Raw genomic sequence first — 19,409 nt, forward strand, 5'->3', positions numbered from 1 at the left:
CTTGCCAATTCGCCCTATGAAAGAAATTGGTATTCCCATGAATGAACTCTCGAATAGTCGTGTGATGATTCCAGGATTCAACCAGGGGGGCAAAGAGCCATAGGCGCTATCAAGTTGGGGATCGCCATTAAAGCTATACAATCAAGTGCATGGCTGCATGTGATCGATGCAAAGGCTTCATACAACGTCTTACTTGGAAGGCCTTGGATACCTGAGAATAAAGTGGTTCCATTTACCTACCATCAATGTTTGAAGTACTACGAGGGAGAAGTCAAGAAGAAGATAGTTGCTGATGATGAGCCATTCACCGAAGTTGAGTCACACTTCGCCGATGCAAAGTTCTACTTAAAGAACAACATTGTGAAGGAGCTAAAAGCTAATGATGTCATGAAAGTAAGAATGACGAGCCCACGACTAAAAGAGTTGAGGTGACTGCTGGTAAAGCCAAAGCTATTACTGAAGAGGTACAACCTAACTTGAATAAATCTTATAGAGGGGATATTGTGTCTTATAGCAAGAAAGTAACTCTTGCGCTCCAATATGTCCCTAAAAAGAGGATAGATGAAGGTGAATCATCTAATCTCCAAACTAACATGCTAAAGGGGTTAACTCCTCCGATCAAACGAATTGAGGCAGTAAAGTTGTCCTCAACGCCACTTGTAGGGTTTGTGGCCCAAAATCATTTGCAGAATGTGGCACTCCCTACAAAGCAAACAGATGAAGGTTTTGATCCCAATGCTTACAGGCTATTTGCAAAAGTTGGATACAATCCCAATGAGCTATCAAAGTTAGGGAAGCTCCCATCAGAAGCTTCTACGAGGCAACCACGTGGAGGTTGGGGATACAAGCAACCGTCACTAGTGCGCATCTCCATAAGAAGGGCGAGCAACAATTATATCATTGTAGAAGATGAATCTGCCGCTTCTAACAGGCTTTCTATCTTTGATCGACTTGGAAAATCAACTGTGAGGACTTCCGTATTTGAGAGAATGGGTCCACTAAAGAAGGGGAACAAGTTCCAGAGAAATTATCAAAGCACAAGAACACCCGCTTTGCCTAGAATCCAAAAGATCTCTAAGGATTTCCAAAGTTTGGTTCCTTCTAGAATGAGGCGACAAATAAAACTTGTGGTTTCATGTAAAGAAGTACTGAAGGTAAAGCCATATAATGTGGTCTACACTAAGGAATGTGACAAAGACAAAGAAAGTATAGGTTCTTCGTATCATGTTACTATACAAGGAGAGAATGATATTTCGTCTCTAATGGAGGATGATGAGAAATTAGAGGATGTTCTACCGTGTTATCACATATCCTTCAATGATGGGGACCCTCAAGAAGATGAAGATGCGAAAAATGCTCTACCTGAACTTGAAGAAGGGGTGATGACGATAGTTGATGCCTTAAAAGAAGTTAACATTGGCATTGATGAAGAGCCAAGACCCACCTACCTATGTGCTTCACTAGAAGTTGATGAAGAAAGCACTTATGTTGAGTTATTCAAGGAGTTTAGGGATGTCTTTGCTTGGAGTTACAAAGAGATGCCTTGCTTGGACCCTAAAGTTGCAGTCCATCACATTGCAGTCAAGAATGGAGCTTGTCCTGTTAAGCAAGCTCAAAGGAGCTTTAGGCCGGATTTGGTTCCCCTGATTGAAACTGAAGTTAACAAACTCATTGAAGCTGGATTCATTCGTGAAGTTAAATACCCAACATGGGTTTCAAGTATTGTCCCTGTAAGGAAGAGGAATGACCAGATTCGAGTGTACGTTGACTTCAAGGATCTCAACAATGCGTGTCCCAAAGATGAACTCCCACTTCCTATTCCAGAGCTGATGATCGATGCTACTACTGGGTACAAGGCAATGTCGTTATGGATGGTTCGCCGGGCTATAACCAAATTTGCATGACACCAAATGATGAAGAGCTTATTGCATTCCGCACCCCCAAAAGTATTTATTGCTACAAGATAATGCCTTTTGGCTTGAAAAACGCTGGTGCTACTTACCAAAGGGCTATGCAGAATATTTTCGATGACCTTCACCACAAGAATGTCGAATGCTATGTTGACGACTTGGTGGTAAAATCAAGAAAAAAGGGTGACCATTTGAAAGACATGAGAATGGTGTTTGAGTTGGTTCGGAGATACCAACTTAGGATGAATCCATTGTAATGTGCCTTTGGAGTTACTTTTGGAAAGTTCCTTGGTTTCATTGTCCGGCATCAAGGGATCGAAATTGATCAAGCCAAAGTGGATGCCATTTTAAAAATGCCTGAGCCTCAGGATATTCGTGAATTGAAAAGTCTGCAGGGAAAGGTAGCATACCTTAGGAGATTCATCTCGAACCTAGCTAGAAGGTGCCAACCATTTAGTCGCCTCATGAAGAAAGGCGTTCCTTTCAAGTGGGACCATGCTTGTAACAATGCCTTTGAAAGTATCAAAACTTACTTGATGAAGCCTCCAGTTCTAGAAACCCCTATACCTGGAAAGCCATGGATACTATATATTTCAACACAAGAAAGGTGAGTTGGAGCACTGTTGGCCCAAGAAAATAGTGAAGGGAAAGAAAACTCCATTTTATACTTGAGTAGGATGATGACACCAAATGAGCTGAATTATTCGCCAATCGAAAAGTTATGTCTGGCGCTAGTCTTCTCAAGTCAAAAGTTGAAGCATTACTTTCAAGCTCATGTCGTTCGTCTTGTTTCTAGAGCAAATCCCATCAAATTCGTGATGTCAAAATCTATCCTTGGTGATCGAATAGCAAGGTGGTACCTCCAGTTTCAACAATTTGAAATTGTTACACCCCTTAAAAAGCTATAAAAGGACAAGCGTTAGCAGACTTCTTGGCAGATCACCCTATACCTGATGATTGGGAGCTAACTGACGAACTACCTGATGAGGAAGCAATGGTAATTGAAGTTCAATCTCCATGGAAGATGTACTTTGATGGTGCTGCACATCGTGGAGGAGCTGGTGCTGGCATAGTATTTGTCACTTCTCAAGGTGAAGTTTTGCCCTACTCTTTTACGTTGACTCAACTCTGCTCTAACAACGTTGCTGAGTATCAAGCATTAATACTTGGGCTTGACATGGCTATTGAAATGAAGCGGTTGCAATTGCAAGTCTTTAGTGACTCTCAATTAGTGATCAACCAGCTTCAGGTAGTTATGAGGTCAAGAAACCTGAACTACGCCCATATCATGATTATGCTAAAATATTAATGGGGGTGGGTTGGTGACGTGACTATTCAATATGTGCCTAGGAAAGAAAATAAGAAGGCTGATGCTTTAGCTGCCCTAGCTTCATCGTTAACCATGCATGATCAAGCGCAAGTTACTATCTGTCAAAATGGGTAGTATCGCCGCCAAGGAGGGTGATAGTGAAGGAAATGAACTCGAGCATCTTGTGGCCATTTCTGAAGCTGCGAAGGAAGAATGACGACAACCTATTATCGATTACTTGAGCTATGGGATACTCCCAGAAAGTTCGAGGATAAGGACTGAAATCTGCCATGGTGCACCTCGCTTCCTTTACTACAAAGATACTCTATATAGAAGATCATTTGAGGGAGTACTCTTGCGATGCTTAGGGGAAGATGAAGCACTCCAAGCTTTGCAAGAAGCACATTCTTGGGTATGTGGATCACATCAGTCTGGACCAAAGATCCACCTCCATATAAAAAGGATGGGATATTATTGGCCAACAATGTAAAAGATTGCTTAGACTACGCCCGAAGATGCAAGGCTTGCCAGTTCCACGCAAATTTTATTCATCAACCTCCTGAAGTGCTACATCCGACTGTTGCATCATGGCCATCTGACACTTGGGGACTGGATGTTGTTGGACCACTGCCAAAGTCCTTTGGTGGGCACCTATACATCTTGGCTGCAACTGACTACTTCTCAAAATGGGCTGAAGCTATTGCTCTTAAGGAAGTAAAGAAGGAGATTGTTGCAAGTTTCATTCGAGTAAACACAATCTATCGCTTTAGTATTTCTCATTACATAATAACGGATAATGGCAAGCCATTCGACAATAGGTTGATGAACAAGATTTATGATCTCTTTGGCTTCAAGAAACGCAACTCTTCTATGTATATTGCTGCCGCCAGTGGTCTAGTTGAGGCATTCTACAAGACTCTTGCAACTTGTTAAAGATAGTTGTCTCAAAATCCAAACAAGATTGGCATGACCGTATGGAAGAAGCTTTGTGGGCATACAGGACAACTGACCGCACACCAACACAAGCGACCCCTTATTCACTTGTCTATGGAGTCGAAGTCATTTTCCACTTGAGCGTCGAATACCTTCATTACGATTAGCTATTCAATAAGGGATCACTGATGAAGAAAATACTCAACTTCGACTAGCAGAGTTGGAGGCTCTTGATGAGAAAAGGTTGGAAGCTCAATCGAGTCTTGAATGTTATCAAACTCGGTTATCTCGATCCTTCAATAAAAGATTTTGCCCAAGATCCTTTCAAGTAGGAGATCAAGTTCTTGCCATACAAAGACCCATTATTACTTTCCATAAACCTGTAGGGAAGTTCACTTTAAAATGGGATGTGCCATATGTCGTACAAGAAGCTTATTCAAGTGGGGCTTACAAGCTGGTTGATGCAGATGGCATGAGAATCGACCCTATCAATGAAAAATTCTTCAAGCAGTATTATCCTTGAAGTTGCAACACTCCTTAACGCAAAAGCATAAACTACATGTTACTCCTGGCCCGCAAGAGTATAAACTGTGTACGGCCCAAAAGATAAAAAGTCCGCTAGGTTAAAAACCTCGAAAGATGTGGCCTAGGCAAAAGTTAGGACATGAAAAAAAACTCACCCATTTTGAACTACGGTATGACTTGATCCTCTTCACCGAGGTACGTAAGAAGCTTAGAGTTTCATTCTAAGTTCAATCGCATGAGTTCAAAAGATAGATAGTGCCCCAATCAATGTTCGAATTAAGTATTATGGAATGTAATCCATTCAATCAGCACTTGAAAATCGAGTTGAGATACCATTCTTCTATTGAACTTTGGATCCAATTTGGTTTAAGGGGGGCAAGACTTTATGGTAAATTGGTATCTTCAATGAAATGATTATAGTCTTTTAGGGGGCTACTAAGTATTTGCGTTGAAGCTCGGAGATTCACTATGTCTTCATGTTCACCAAATCTTTAAGACCGCCGGTCTTCAAGTTCGCCGCTCTTCAAGTTGAAATATTTAAGCCCTCTAAGTCTCCAAGCTGAAGTCTTTAAGTCTTTCGGTCTTCAAGTTGAGTCTTCAAATTCACCGGTCTTCAAGTTGAATCATTTAAGCCCTCCAAATCTTCAAGTTGAAGTCTTCAAGTCTGCCAATTTTTCATGTTGAAGTTTAAAAGTCCACCACTCTTCAAGTTGAAGTCTACAAAGTCTGCTAAATCTTCAAAGTTTGCCAAGTGTTCAAGTTGGTGTCATTAAGTCCACCAAGTCTTCGAGTTGAAGCTTTCTAATTTTCCAATCTTAAGGTGGACATTTAAGTTCCTTTGCACCTTAGTTACCTTTTTGTGGGTTTGTCCTTAAAAGAAACTATAACCTTTCGAATCTTAAGGTGGACAAGTAAGTCCCTTTGCACCTTAAGTTGGCCTCTTCGTGGGTTTATCCTTAAAAGGAACCACAATTTTCCAATCTTAAGGTGGACGTTTAAGTCTCTTTGCACCTTAAGTTGGCCTCTTTATGGATTTGTCCTTCTATATGCTGCCTTGGATTTGTCCTCCCATATAATGTTGAGGATTTGTCCATCTATTGGTGGCCATGGACTTGTACTTCGATATACCATATGAACCTCTGCACCTTGAGAGTGATCTCTCGGATATTCATGCCGTGATGAGTATCCATCTCTTTGCACTCTGAGAGTAATCTCTTTGATATTTGGGCCACCTTGAGAGTAATCTCTTAGATATTCGGGCCGTGAATCCCTTCGCATCCTGAGAGTAATCTCTCCGATATTCGGGCCACCTTGAGAGTAATCTCTCCGATATTCGGGCCATGATGAGTACCTATCCCTTTGCATCCTTAGAGTAATCTCTCCGATATTTGGGCCACCTTGAGAGTAATCTCTCTGATATTCGGGCCGTGATGAGTGTCCATCTCTTTGTACCCTGAGAATCTCTCTAATATTTGGGCCACCTTGTGGGTAATCTCTCCGATATTTGGGCCTTGATGAGTATACATCCCTTCACACCCTGAGAGTAATCTCTCCGATATTCGAGCCGTGATAAGCATCCATCCCTTCGCGCCCTGAGAGTAATCTCTCCGATATTTGGGCCACCTTGAGAGTAATCTCTCCAATATTCGGGCCATGATGAGTATCCATCTCTATGCACCCTGAGAGTAATCTCTCCAATATTTGGGCCACCTTGAGAGTAATCTCTCTGATATTCGGGCCGTGATGAGTATCCATCTCTCTGCACTCCGAGAGTAATCTCTCTGATACTTGGGCCCCCTTGAAAGTAAATCTCTCCGATATTCGGGCCGTGAATCCCTTCGCATCCTGAGAGTAATCTCTACGATATTCGAGCCACCTTGAGAGTAATCTCTCCGATATTCGGGCCGTGATGAGTACCTATTCCTTCGCACCCTGAGAGTAATCTCTTCGATATTTGGGCCACCTTAAGAGTAATCTCTCTGATATTTGGGCCGTGATGAGTATCCATCTCTTTGCACCCTGAGAGTAATATCTCCAATATTTGGGCCACCTTAAGAGTAATCTCTCCGATATTTGGGCCGTGATGAGTGTCATCCCTTTACATCCTGAGAGTAATCTCTTCGATATTCGAGCTGTGATGAGTATCCACCCCTTCGCACCCTGAGGTAATCTCTCCGATATTTGGGCCACCTTGAGAGTAATCTCTCCGATATTCAGGCCATGATGAGTATCCATCTCTATGCACCCTGAAAGTAATCTCTCCGATATTTGGGCCGTGATGAGTACCCATCCCTTCACACCCTGAGAGTAATATCTCTAATATTCGGGCGGAGATGAGTACCTATCCTTCACACCCTAAGATTGTCTTATTCATGTATGATCATCTCGTTAAACAAGAACATATCCTTCTCGCTTGATCTAAAAAAAAGAATTAAAGAGAGCACAGAACAAAAAGAAGAATTTACCTTGACAGCGAGTGCTTCCTACATATCTTGCGGACGTTGCAATTGATGTCAACTGAAGGGAAATCATGTCCTATTTATAGAGCCTCTAAAGGTTAGTTGATGGATTAATAGCAATGTGGGAGTACTAATTATTAAAGTCCAACATGAACTTGTTATAATAATTCATTTTGGGTGGAGAAAGCTACAAGCGGCGGAAAGTCTTCTAAACCAATTTGGAGACGTATAGATTATGGCAAAATTGGATAATGGCAAATGTGGTAAAGGGGCAACGGCGAATTTAAAGTATCAGAAGTCTATTCGAATTAGAAAAGCAGGAAAGTAAGTTACTAGTGAAAGCTCGTAAAAATTGTATGGGGCACCCTATTTGGTCGCCCCCTTTTAACTTATATCCGTTTTATTTTTCCATTTGCATTTATACCCATTTTGTTTGCTAAAAGTATTTTTAAAAAGATAATTTTGCCCTTCAGGACTATTGATAAAACTGTAGACTTCAGGACAAAACTTCAGCACGTGATGGCATGAAGTTTTAGCAAATGAACTAAATAACTTAAGCATGTTTAGTCTGAAGTTTTAGCAAATAAACTAAATAACTTAAGCATGTTTAGTGTGAAATTTTAGCAAATGAACTAAATAACTTAAGCATGTTTAGTCTGAAGTTTTAGCAAATAAACTAAATAACTTAAGCATAATGAACTAAATAACTTAAGCATGTCTAGTCTGAAGTTTTAGAAAATAAAACTAAATAATTTCAGCATGCATTAGCAAAAACTCATTAGGAAATTATATACCGCAAGACAAAAAATTAAGCATGTTTAGTCTGAAGTTTTCGCAAATGAACTAAATAACTTTAGCATGTTTAAATTGAAGTTTAGCAAATGAGTAAATAACTTCAGCATGTTTGAACTGAAGTTTAGCAAATGAACTAAATAACTTCAGCATGCATTACCAAAAACTCATTAGAAAATTACATACTGCAAGACAAAAACTTAAGCATGTTTAAGTCTGAAGTTTTCGCAAATGAACTAAATAACTTCAGCATGTTTAAACTAAAGTTTTAGCAAATGAACTAAATAACTTCAGCACTCATGACAAAACTGTAGACTGCAGGATAAATAACTTCAGCATGCATTAGCATGAAGTTTTAGCTTCAATGTAAAACAACTTCATGCTATATTAGCATGAAGTTTTAGCTTCAACATGAAACAACTTCATGCTACATTAATATGAAGTTTCTGGTTTTTTGAAAGTTGCTGAGAGGAGCGGAGGAAATCTTTTTTCATGAATGAGGTCGCAGATCATGCGATTTATCAGGGGTGTAAGTGTCATATTATTACGGATTTTTTTTCAACTGGCTACCAAATTAATAATTTTTAAAAATAGGGTACAGGTTAAAAGGTGGCACAAATATAGGGTACGACTGCAAATCTCCTGAAAGCTCACGTGATTATTCTTTTGGGGTTACTAGTACTGTAAGATTTAGCTCTTTTAAAATTGGAAGTATAAGAGATGAAACCAAATAAATGGTAAATAATGTATTTTGGCCAAAAAAAACATGTGATTCTTACGTATATCTCCAAAGAGATGTTTATTACGACACTTGCCAATTTCTAAGATTGTGCTGTATCATGATGGATTGTATGAAACTTTGCACCAATGAAGGATATATTATTTTAGATAATTATGGTAATCATCCAAATGATTAAAGGAATCTTCAAGTCTATGGGTGTTTGGCGTGATGTTACTGTACGAAGGTAAATAAATGATGTCCTACCAATACTTCAACCCTTGCCTCAATTTCAATAAAATTATACAGGGAAGTATTGAAGTAGGGAGCATTTGTAGGCATCTAAATTTTATTGGATTAAATCATAAAATTATTTGGGCTATATTTTAAATTCCAGATATATTAGTTCAGATAATTATTATGCACTAATATAATTGAATTAATTATATAAGTCCAATACATATGAATTAAATGAGTAAGTCTTAATCCATTAGGCTAGCCCATTTAATTTGGCTAAAGTGATGAGCCCACTTCATAAGCCCAAGATGTCATCTTCCTAGAGGCCCAGTTTGGTGCCACGTGTTAAATGACATGGTACGTCAAGTCAAACAGAAGAGCCAATGAGATTATGCCACGTGTCAAAATGACAAGGCATGCCAAGTCAAATTAAAAGGCCAATTAAATCGTGCCACATGTGCAAGTGATATCTTCTGGCCAATCAAATGCGGCCTTGTCACTCTTCAATCTGATTGGTTAGAAAGAGTTTGTTCTTATCATAACTCTTCCCTATCATAAATATAAATAGGGGTCTTCAAAATCCAGAAAAGACACCAGAAATTATAACAAGAAGCAAGAGAGAGCTCGTGGATCAAACACCGCTTTCTCTATAAGTTTCAAGCTTCAAGCAATCAAGTTCAAGTTCAAGAAATCAATTCAAGCTCAAGAACGTAGAACGAATCAAGGTTCAAGGAGTACGAGTTCAAATCAAGGTTCGTGCTAGTTGAATTCAAGATCATCGTTTGTGACAAAAAATATAGATTCAAGATCAAGCTCGAAGGCCCTTGAATTTATTTACTATTGGAAAGAAGAATAAAAGGATTCATAGAGATTGTACACTCATATTATTTAAATTCAAATACTACGATTGTTGCAATATTTTTTCGGTCTCGATTTTATTTTCTTGACGAATTTTATTGTCTACATGTATATTATGAGGGACTCACCTTTTCTATTGATGCATGCGGATTAGATCACAAATAATTCTTGAATGAGGCAAGTGATGCAGAATAAAATATCAGTAGCCTATATCAAAGTATATCTTTGCCATTTTTTTGAAATGCTTGTCAATGTCATTTCTGTCAAATGACACACACTTCATCTCGAAGAGTTGTCTTCACATCTTTTTCTTGTCTTTGGCCAATATCTCCACAGAAAATTTCATATAGGATTCTCATATTGAAGGAAAAATCTTGGTTAGTAAGAAAAGTATTTTTGTCTTAAATCTCAAGTGAGTTCTACCCGTCTCTGAGGATTCCTGAGAAGCGTGAAGTGAGTTCTTACAGGATGAAATAATCTTCTCGTTTCACTATATTGTTGGTCACCATCCAAGTATAGAAATCTTACATCCTTTGAGCCCATTTTGAAACCTTGACATTATCTAAGGTAAAAGTGTGGAAACCAGTTCCGATTGCTTTTGACGCCATGGGTTCTTGTCTCCTTTTCTAGAAGGTTCATCTGTCATGCTGTCTTGATCCTTACCTATCGTATATATTTCTGGTTCCATTGGCAGGTTCACAGATATCAGGGGATAGTCTTCTTTGGAAGAGTTGGGTGTGGAGTCTACGCTTTATTGAGAGATGTCTTCCGTAAAATCATCATCTGATAAATTTTGAGATTTAGACCATGTGGTATCCCCTTCTCTTGTGCCTTATTTCTTGGTTGTGCAATATAAAGTTCTGAAGCCTTCTGATCAAAAATCATCAAATTTTCGGGGTTGATCCCTTTTGAACTTTTTTCGTGATCTCGCCTTTTCATAGGCTGTTTTTGGGAAGCAAGAGCATCTTTCTTTTCCCAAACCATTTTTGCAATATCAAATTCATGTTCTTCTTTTGAGGGTTGGGTAAAAGAGATCGGATTCTGTGAGGTGGCAGAAAAAGTAGAAAAGGTGTAGTCCAATTTAGGCGGGGAGTATGCCTGTGACAACATAGGGAAGAAGGTAAGCTTTGAAGGAAAACCTAATCAGGTTTTTTGTAGCTCAAAGTGATCATTTCTCAAAAGTTGAATCTACTCCTTGCAATTTAATCAGTTAAAAAAAGGGTTTATTCATAACGATTTCGGTTAAAGAGAGTACTAATAGGGGAAGCGATGACATATAAATTACCTTCAAATGAGTTGCTTTATTATTGAGAAAGTAAAAGCAAGTTGTTTAGTAGCCTTCGCAAGTTTATTATACTTTTCTTCCAGTCCGCCACAGAAGGAAAATAATATGAAATGATCGATTCACCATTGAGAATAACCTCAAATAGACGAATATTATGGTGTTCTAATATGGACCTTAAAACCTTGTACGGATTACATAAAATATGGATTATTAAATTTTTTATATCAAATACTATTAAAACTTGGACTGATGGAATATAAGTTAACAAAGAAAGCAAAAGATCCAACTATGCAGAGTAAATTTGTTTATCAGTCAACCTTATTACCCTTCAAAAGATAAACAAATTTGCTCATCTTTTCTTCTGTTTTTCTCTTTTTTATGTTTTGTTTTCTCCACTTCATTGACAAATTAAGAAGAAAAAAAATAGAGAGTAAAATTTCAACGGTTGAATTTGAGAAGACAAGAATGAAACACGTAACCTCTATTCCAGGAGCCACGTAGCCACTTGAACCACTTCTACAAGTACAATCGCTATGGAAGCTCACGTTGCCATTATCCCATGCAACTAATTCTAGCATATCTGTATATCGTTAAGTGAGTAGTAATATTTTTGAGGTATAAAAAGGAATCTTTATCTTCAAGTTGAGTTTTTGATCTAAAGTTATTAACCTTTATGTTCTGATTATAACAAATAATGGCCAAAATTGAAGATGACAAATTTTTGTTATAATGTCAAATATTGGAGAATGAGGGTTCAAACGTTGAGAGAATGCTTAGTCAGAAATATTAATTTTGGTAGGGAAAGTTAGACGATTAGACATATTCAAATACATCGAATAAAATACGTCTGAAATCAAAATAGAAAAATTATGCCGCTATTTGATTGTACAATAAACCCAGTGTAATCTCACAAAGTGGGGTTCTGGGGTAGAACGCATACAGACCTTATCCATACCTTGTAAAAGTAGAGATGTTGTTTCTGATAGACTCTCGTCTCAAGATAAAAGTGAAAAAGAAGACACAACAAATAGTAACAATAACAAGATAAGGTGATAAGGTTAAAAGTTTTGCTAAAAGCTTCGCTATTAGCATAGAGATTTCTCTCGTTTATGCGATTCAAAATAGCCAGTAGAACAATGATAATCTTGATCCTCAATCTCCCTATACTTGTAGCTAGTAGCGTTTAAAGAGTTATCAATTAGTACAACACAATACAAATTACTACTACACCATTTTTTGTAGCTGACAACCTTAGACGACATTAAGGTCTTCTTCTTGATCCCTTTTACGTTTTTTGACGTTAGATATGAAATTGATGTCCCCTTGAGGAATGTTGAAGAGAGAGCAATAGCAATGATGAAGAAGTTGGCAATCACACAACTCATGCTGCTCCATTGTCAATACAGTTACTGGACTTGAAGGGCCATAACTGAAACCTCCATATGTCACCATTTCTTGAAATTCCTCTACCAAGAGTTGTTTATTCATCATTTTTTGACACTTTGTTAGATCATCCTAATGAGAAAAACCAAAATATATTAATGAGAAATCAATGGAATAGCACTCAAGTTCTTATAGAAAGCATGTTTTTCATGAAAAAAATAAAAGGATTATGTGTGATTAATCTTAATTATTACCTTTTGATCTCGAGGGAAGAGTCTAGAAAAATTGTTGAAATAGTCATCTATTAATGGAGAGAAATCTTCACAAGCGCAGTTAACAGCAGATTGTGCAATGACACAAGGTCTGAACTCCAAGAATTTAGCATCTGTCAACAGGCTTAGTGGTTAATGTTAGGAAAACTCAAATGTTCAAATTGAATTTGGTTCTTAAAAGTTCAACTTATGAGCACCCATAGTATAGTCAAACCTCTCTATAATAGCCTCGACATTTTGTGACTACTATAGCAAAGTGCTATTATGAACAACATAAAATAAAAAATGGCAACAAATACTTGATCGTTATAGCGAAATACTTTTTATAGAAGATGGTTGTTATAGAGACGTTTGACTGTTTATCAATTATATATAAGTTAAATTGAAAAAGAAAAGAAGAAGAGCAAGGGTTCCAAGTGTTTTTGTATACCTAAAAGAACTCCAAGAAGTAGCTCCTTGACATGGGAAGTAAAATCATGAAAGAGAGGTAATTTGAGAGACTTGATATTCCATTGAAGCAATTCAAAGTATGAATATGGTGTTGTAGAACTTAATCTCCATCCTAAAGACTCCAACAATGTCAACTCCATACGTTTGATCATTTTTGGATCATACAAATGTCCAACACCTTCCATCTGCCATCATCCAACCAAATGTTAATTAATCTATCAATCAATATATAATAACACAAATAACATCTAACCTAAAGACACAAACAGTATAGAAGGGCAGCCCGGTGCACAAAACATCTCACGTTAAGCAGGTCCAGAGAAGGACCGAAGGACCGCATCCCAAGGGGTGTGATATAGACAGCCTACTCTAATGCAAGCAATAGTGGCTACTTCCACGGCTCGACCTAATAGGTCACACAGAGACAACTTTACCGTTGCTCCAAGGTTACCCTTCACAAACAGTCTAGAAAATAGAAAAAAAGAAAGCATCCGGATTAAACAAATAAATAAATAAAAATAAATGGTGGAGGACTACTCACCTGTAATTCAAGCAATTGAGGAGGGTTTGTTTCATGGAATTTGGAGGCTACAGACAAACATGCAATTGACAGTAACTCGAACATCCAGTATCTCCATCCCTTCAAATTTAGTTTTAGCATAGTATAAAATTTGGTCAACTGAATTCAATTCAATGTTTTTGTTTCTTTTGGAATTTTTTTTTTATAACTTTTTTAAACGTATTCTTACCTGGCACTTATTTAAAGAGATAAACCGATCAAGATAACTTGCAGCACCAAATATAGTTCCGAAAGAGAAATTCCACCTCCTTTGACACTGTAGAGTAATTTTAGTAATCAAACAAAGAAATAAAACTAAACTAAAATTTTATCTAACAATGAACGAATGACAGAACCTAGACAACAAATACATGCTTCTTAATTACAAGAAGAAGAGATGATGTTACCTTAATAAACCAGTAAATAGCTTTGAACCTAGCATTCTCAATAAAACAGTTTTCTTTTATTCGCTTCACATAATCTGGTTTAGGCATGTAACTCATCTCATTCTCTAATAATATCCCAAAAGCTTGTTCACATTCTTCTTTGGTTGAGTAGAAAAAACAAGTATCTCCTTCTTCTTCATTATTTACATGCACGTCATGATCTTCAGGACTCATGAGCCAGACTTCATCACATAGCAAACTCTCCATTTTTTTGACTGAAAAAAAAGTACAATCTTTATTTCCAAGAATGGCAACAACAATGGCGAAATACTAGACTTATTTCTGAATGTCAGACCAGAAATGGTTGAAAACGAGGACAAAGGCAAATGATCACTACATGATATCCTGCAAAACTATAAAGGGGTTCATTAGTTTGTCCTTTTTAGTGTTTTGTGTCATGCACAGAAAGCTTAAGGAAAGCTTTAATATATACTACTATAATTCTTGAACAGGTTCTTGGTGTGAAGTAAAGAGTCTATACAGTACTACAGGCTGGCTATGTAAATCATACTACAAAGAATTTAATTTCTATATAGTGTCACGGTAAAATGTTTGTACACTACTAGCCAGAGGCGGACCCAAGATTTGAAAGCGGCGGCTACACTATTATCGAATAAGAATTTGAGCAATTGCTATAGTCGGAATCGAACCCAGGCAACGCACTAAAATTCAAGTTGTGCCATTCACATCGACCAATGCATCTATGAAGCCAATCAAAATATATACCTGTTATATATACACTTTTATATAAATATATTTTTCCGAAGTTACCCAAAAGGGTAGGTCCGCCTCTGCTATTAGATCACTTAAAAATCCATTAAGTAATATATAACTTTCTATAGCAAATATGAAATGTTTACCTGTGCAAAACGTTAGTAAGTATTCTGTTACAGCTGATAAAACTACACTTAAGTGTCACGTATATATAACTTAAATCCTACTAGAAAAATGGAGATAACAAAGAAGGGTATAGACTATAGAGAGGGGGGTGGAGTTGGTTAGATGAAGAGGAATAAAAATGAGGAGATGAGACTCATGAAAAGAGGTAAATGCAATATCAGATATATTTGATTTTTTTGACTGCAGTAACCAATTGCGTGAACACACGAGGATAGTCGCTGTTTGCCTTGTGATTTTATTGTGTTTGCATTGTTTTTATATAGATAGAGAAGCAGAGTTCTAGTTTTCACCAAACTTCTGGTTTGGGTTTTTTTGTTATTCTGATATATTATATATTATATATTATATATACTATTGTATTTGTGGGGCTATTAACTTGTTGCAGTTATAAGGTTTTGTATTTATGAAGCACACACGTAAAGGGTCCACAATGCGCTTTTCTAGTATTGATGAGGAATGTGCAGAAGTAACTGTACTGAAACTAAACCAACTGCCTCTCCCCATATTGTCCCTTTATTTTCAGCTAATTCGTCACTTCCCAAAGAAAATAACAGAGCGAAAAAGAGAAAAAAAAAAAACCATGCTTATAAATTTATTACCAACTTACATAATATTCAGTTGCACTGAAACTGAACTTGCTACAGGAATTAAAGGCCTCCTGGTTGGCTCGACAAGAATGTAATTTAATTTTGATCACACTGAGGCTGACATTCACTAAAACCTCAAGGAATTTAAGCAAAATATGCTAACAATGTAAAATCCTTGTAATATCGTTATATTCTTGCAACTAGTATTAACCCACACGATGCACGGATAATTTGATAAAAACTACAATCCTTTCAATTTGAATTTTTAGTTTTTTATTTTTTATTTTTTATTTTTTATTTTATTTTATTTTAAAGTAATTTTAAAACTTCAACTTGAAACTTCTCCATAATTTGAATGGATAGTTTTTCTTTATACTTTTATTATTATTGATAATTATAAGATATTTATATTTATTAATTCAAATAGAGTAACCAATTAATTAAAAATTTTAAAATTCAAATATTTTTAAGTTGGAAAGGTAGTTTATTTTGTCTTAACAATGCCACTTGACTTTTTGTGGTTATGCCACTTGGCTTAATGAGATTGCTTTTTCTTCTTAATATAGTAAGGAAACTACTCCCCAATTTGAATTTTTAGTTTTTATTTTTATTTATTTATTTTTATTTTATTTTAAAATAATTTTAAAACTTCAACTTGAAACTACTCCCAATTTGAATGTGTATTTTTTTTTCGTTTTTATTATTATAATTATAAGATATCTATATTTATTAATTCAAATAGAGTACCAATTAGTTCAAAATTTAAAATTCCAAAGGTTTTTTTTAGTTAGAAAGGTAGTTTATTTTGTCTTAACAATGCCACTTGGTTTTTGCGGTTATGCCACTTGCCTTAATATAGTGCTTTTGCTTCTCCTTTTATTATATGTAGATGGTGTGTACGGCTAAAATCGGGGGCAAAGTTTTTCTCGATTCCCCAATGAAAAAATGAAGGGGAAGCACAGATCGACGTGATTATAATCGAGGCCAGGAACCCCTCATATCAAGACCTAGGAAGAATGAACGATGTACCCTTTTTAAAATCCTCTAATGTTTCTTTTAGATCCACAACTACTACCAACAGGTCATCTCTCTCATGTTCAACCTTTTCAATTTTCTCGGTTAGAACATCCTTTTCTTTCTTTAAATCCTCTAGTTCTTTCAAATCAACAACTACAACTAGTAAATCATCTTTCTCACGCTCTACCTCTCCTAACTCCTTAGTTAAAATATTTTTATCGTTGATAAGATTATGGTAAGCATCAATCAAGACATTAGCTAGAGATACCAACTTCTTTTGAGAGTAAGACTTCAAATTTCTTGAAAGTCTAGAAAGTTTACCTCATCATCATCATCATCATATCCATCCTTATCAAATTTTGCCATTAGGGAAAATATGGAGTCATGTTCTCTTGCTTCATCTTCGGTGGCCATCATGGATGTGTCGCCTTGTCAATCATCGCCCTCAGATTCACTTGAGGAATCTCCCCATGCAGCAAGAGCTTGTTTCACGACATTATCAGCGCCATCTTGAATTTCCTGTCTAGAACCAGGTCCTCTTAGACGTCTTGTCTGTGTTGTGCTTGTAATGTTCCTGCTTGAGAGGACAATCTTTGATGAAATGTCCTGGCTTCCCCGCATTTTTTACAGCAATCATAGCCTTTTGTTCTACTAGAGCTGCCCTTTTTTTGGAATATCTCCATTTCTACGAACCATCTTCTAAAACCTTCGTGTCAAGTAGGCCATGTTAGCATCATCACCACTTGAGTCACTGTTGTCTGCTTTGAGAATCAGGTTCTTCTCCTTTTTGGGTTCTCTTCTTTCATGATCCTCCTCCTTCTTCTTCTTCTTCTTCTTCTTCTTCTTCTTCTTCTTCTTCTTCTTCTTCTTCTTCTTCTTCTTCTTCTTCTTCTTCTTCTTCTTCTTCTTCTTCTTCTTCTTCAATAACCAGGTAACACACTGAGTATTTTTCTGAGAACTAGTTTGTTTCTTAGAATAATCTCTCCTAGAGAATGGAGCTCATTAATGATGGAAGTTAAGCAAGTATGCATGTCCTGAATGGACTCATCATCTTTTATTTGAAGAGTTCATACTCAGTAGTGAGCATGTCGATTTTTCACTGCTTGACTTGAGTTGTACCGTCATGTGCTGTTTAGAGAGCTTCCCAGATCTCCTTGGCAGATTAACACGCTGAGATTCTGTTGAACTCGTCTGGTCCAATACCACATACGATGATCTTCTTTGCTTGGAAGTTTTTCTCGATAGCTTTGAGATCGGCATCATTGTACTCCTTCCTTGTCTTTGGGACTGTGACTGCTGTCTCGCCAATGGTCTTCATAGGGACGAAGGGTCCATCACAGATGACATCCCAAAGCTCCGAATCTTCATCTATAAAATCATGCATGCTTGTCTTCCACCAGCCATAGTATTGTCTACTGAATCTTGGTGGTCTGTAGGTTGATTGACCTTCTTCAAAGTTTGATGGAGCAGCCATCTAGATCCTTTCTAGGTGTTATTCTTATAGAAAGAACCTGCTCTGATACCAATTAATATAAACTAAGAGTTCACTAAACTGTATAGAGAACCTGGTTCTCTATCAGTTCCCATAGAACACACACACACAACGGTAAGTAAATAACACAACAGTATTTTACATGGAAAACTCCCAGCTCACGGGATTAAAAACCACGACCTACACTCGTAGGATTTTAACTTCACAAATCGAGCAACTTTAGATTACAACCTATACCTAGGAATTAAACTTTTAACACCTCACCTACTTGCAATAACTATATTGCAAGCCTCTTATTGATTAATCTATTACAAAGCTCACCATATTGACTAACTCTAGTCAAACACAAACACAAACACAAACACAAGATTTATGGTTTACAAAGGTATCCTACGAGATGCTTCTAACTAAGCTGAGTAGGAATTACAAGTGAACAACATTAACAAAGATACAACAATACCAAGGACACACGATGTACTCAGTGTCGGGATTTGGTCCTTTGTTCTGTCGCTACTTTGTTCTTCAAGCCTTGAAGTGAATGAAGGCGGCTGCACACTTGAGAGTAAATTATCTTTTAGGGTTTGCAAGTGTGTCTCATCCTTTGCCTCATGTTGGTAATATATAAGTGAGGTCACTAGGATGATGCAAGCAAGTGTCCGATACACAGCATGCTCCAACAGTAACTGCCGCACTGTTGCGCCTGCAGTGCAGCAGCTTTAACAGTTGTAAAGAGTTGACTTGTACTATGACCGGAGGAACTGATTCCCTCTTCTGCTCCCTTAACTTATATCATTGGAACTTGTGCCAGACATGTGACTTGATGTTCTAAGCACAGAGAGGCTTTGTATCAGGTTCCCTATCTGGTTCTCATATATAATTTGTTAAATCATCAAAACACAAGTACACATAACTTATCATAGCATATCACTGTGATTTTCTTGTATAAAAGGGTTATATCGACGTTGACTCATTGACTGTGACTTAGTCTTTCCTAACAAATGTCATACTTTAAATAATTAAATTGACGCCATTGAATGATGAATGTTTTTCTTATAATTTAGAACTAAGTATGAAACACACTAAAGTACAATCACATCAAACGGTTATTTTCTTAGATATTGATCAATGGAAATCAAATTATCTGCTTTTGAAGTCAGAAAACATAAACGAACTTACCTTTGGAAGAAATTGTGGAAAGTATTAATTTCCCCATTCTCCAATCAATTTGGAAACATGTTTCCAGTCCTGGAGAATTTTTTCAAACGGGAAGTTGAAGA

The 19,409-nt window shown here is 37.0% G+C and overlaps 1 protein-coding gene across 1 annotated transcript; it reads right to left on the bottom strand.

Moving 5' to 3' along the window:
• Window positions 13,059–14,343, bottom strand: LOC109230260 (putative cyclin-D7-1). The gene is made up of 4 exons (XM_019395778.1): window positions 14,098–14,343; window positions 13,881–13,967; window positions 13,673–13,771; window positions 13,059–13,316 (listed from the first exon to the last, which is right to left on the bottom strand). The coding sequence occupies exons 1-4, from the start codon at window positions 14,341–14,343 to the stop codon at window positions 13,059–13,061; spliced, it is 690 nt and encodes a 229-aa protein (XP_019251323.1).

This window comes from Nicotiana attenuata, chromosome 7 (genome assembly GCF_001879085.1).
Source record: "Nicotiana attenuata strain UT chromosome 7, NIATTr2, whole genome shotgun sequence".
Taxonomy (NCBI): domain Eukaryota; kingdom Viridiplantae; phylum Streptophyta; class Magnoliopsida; order Solanales; family Solanaceae; genus Nicotiana; species Nicotiana attenuata.

Coding starts and splice junctions, on each gene's coding strand:
- LOC109230260 (XM_019395778.1), bottom strand. CDS start 14,343: ATGGAGAGTTTGCTATGTGATGAAGTCTGGCTCATGAGTCCTGAAGAT. Junction 13,968..14,097: donor CTATTTACTGGTTTATTAAG/GTAACATCATCT, acceptor ATTACTCTACAG/TGTCAAAGGAGGTGGAATTT. Junction 13,772..13,880: donor TCTCTTTAAATAAGTGCCAG/GTAAGAATACGT, acceptor CTAAATTTGAAG/GGATGGAGATACTGGATGTT.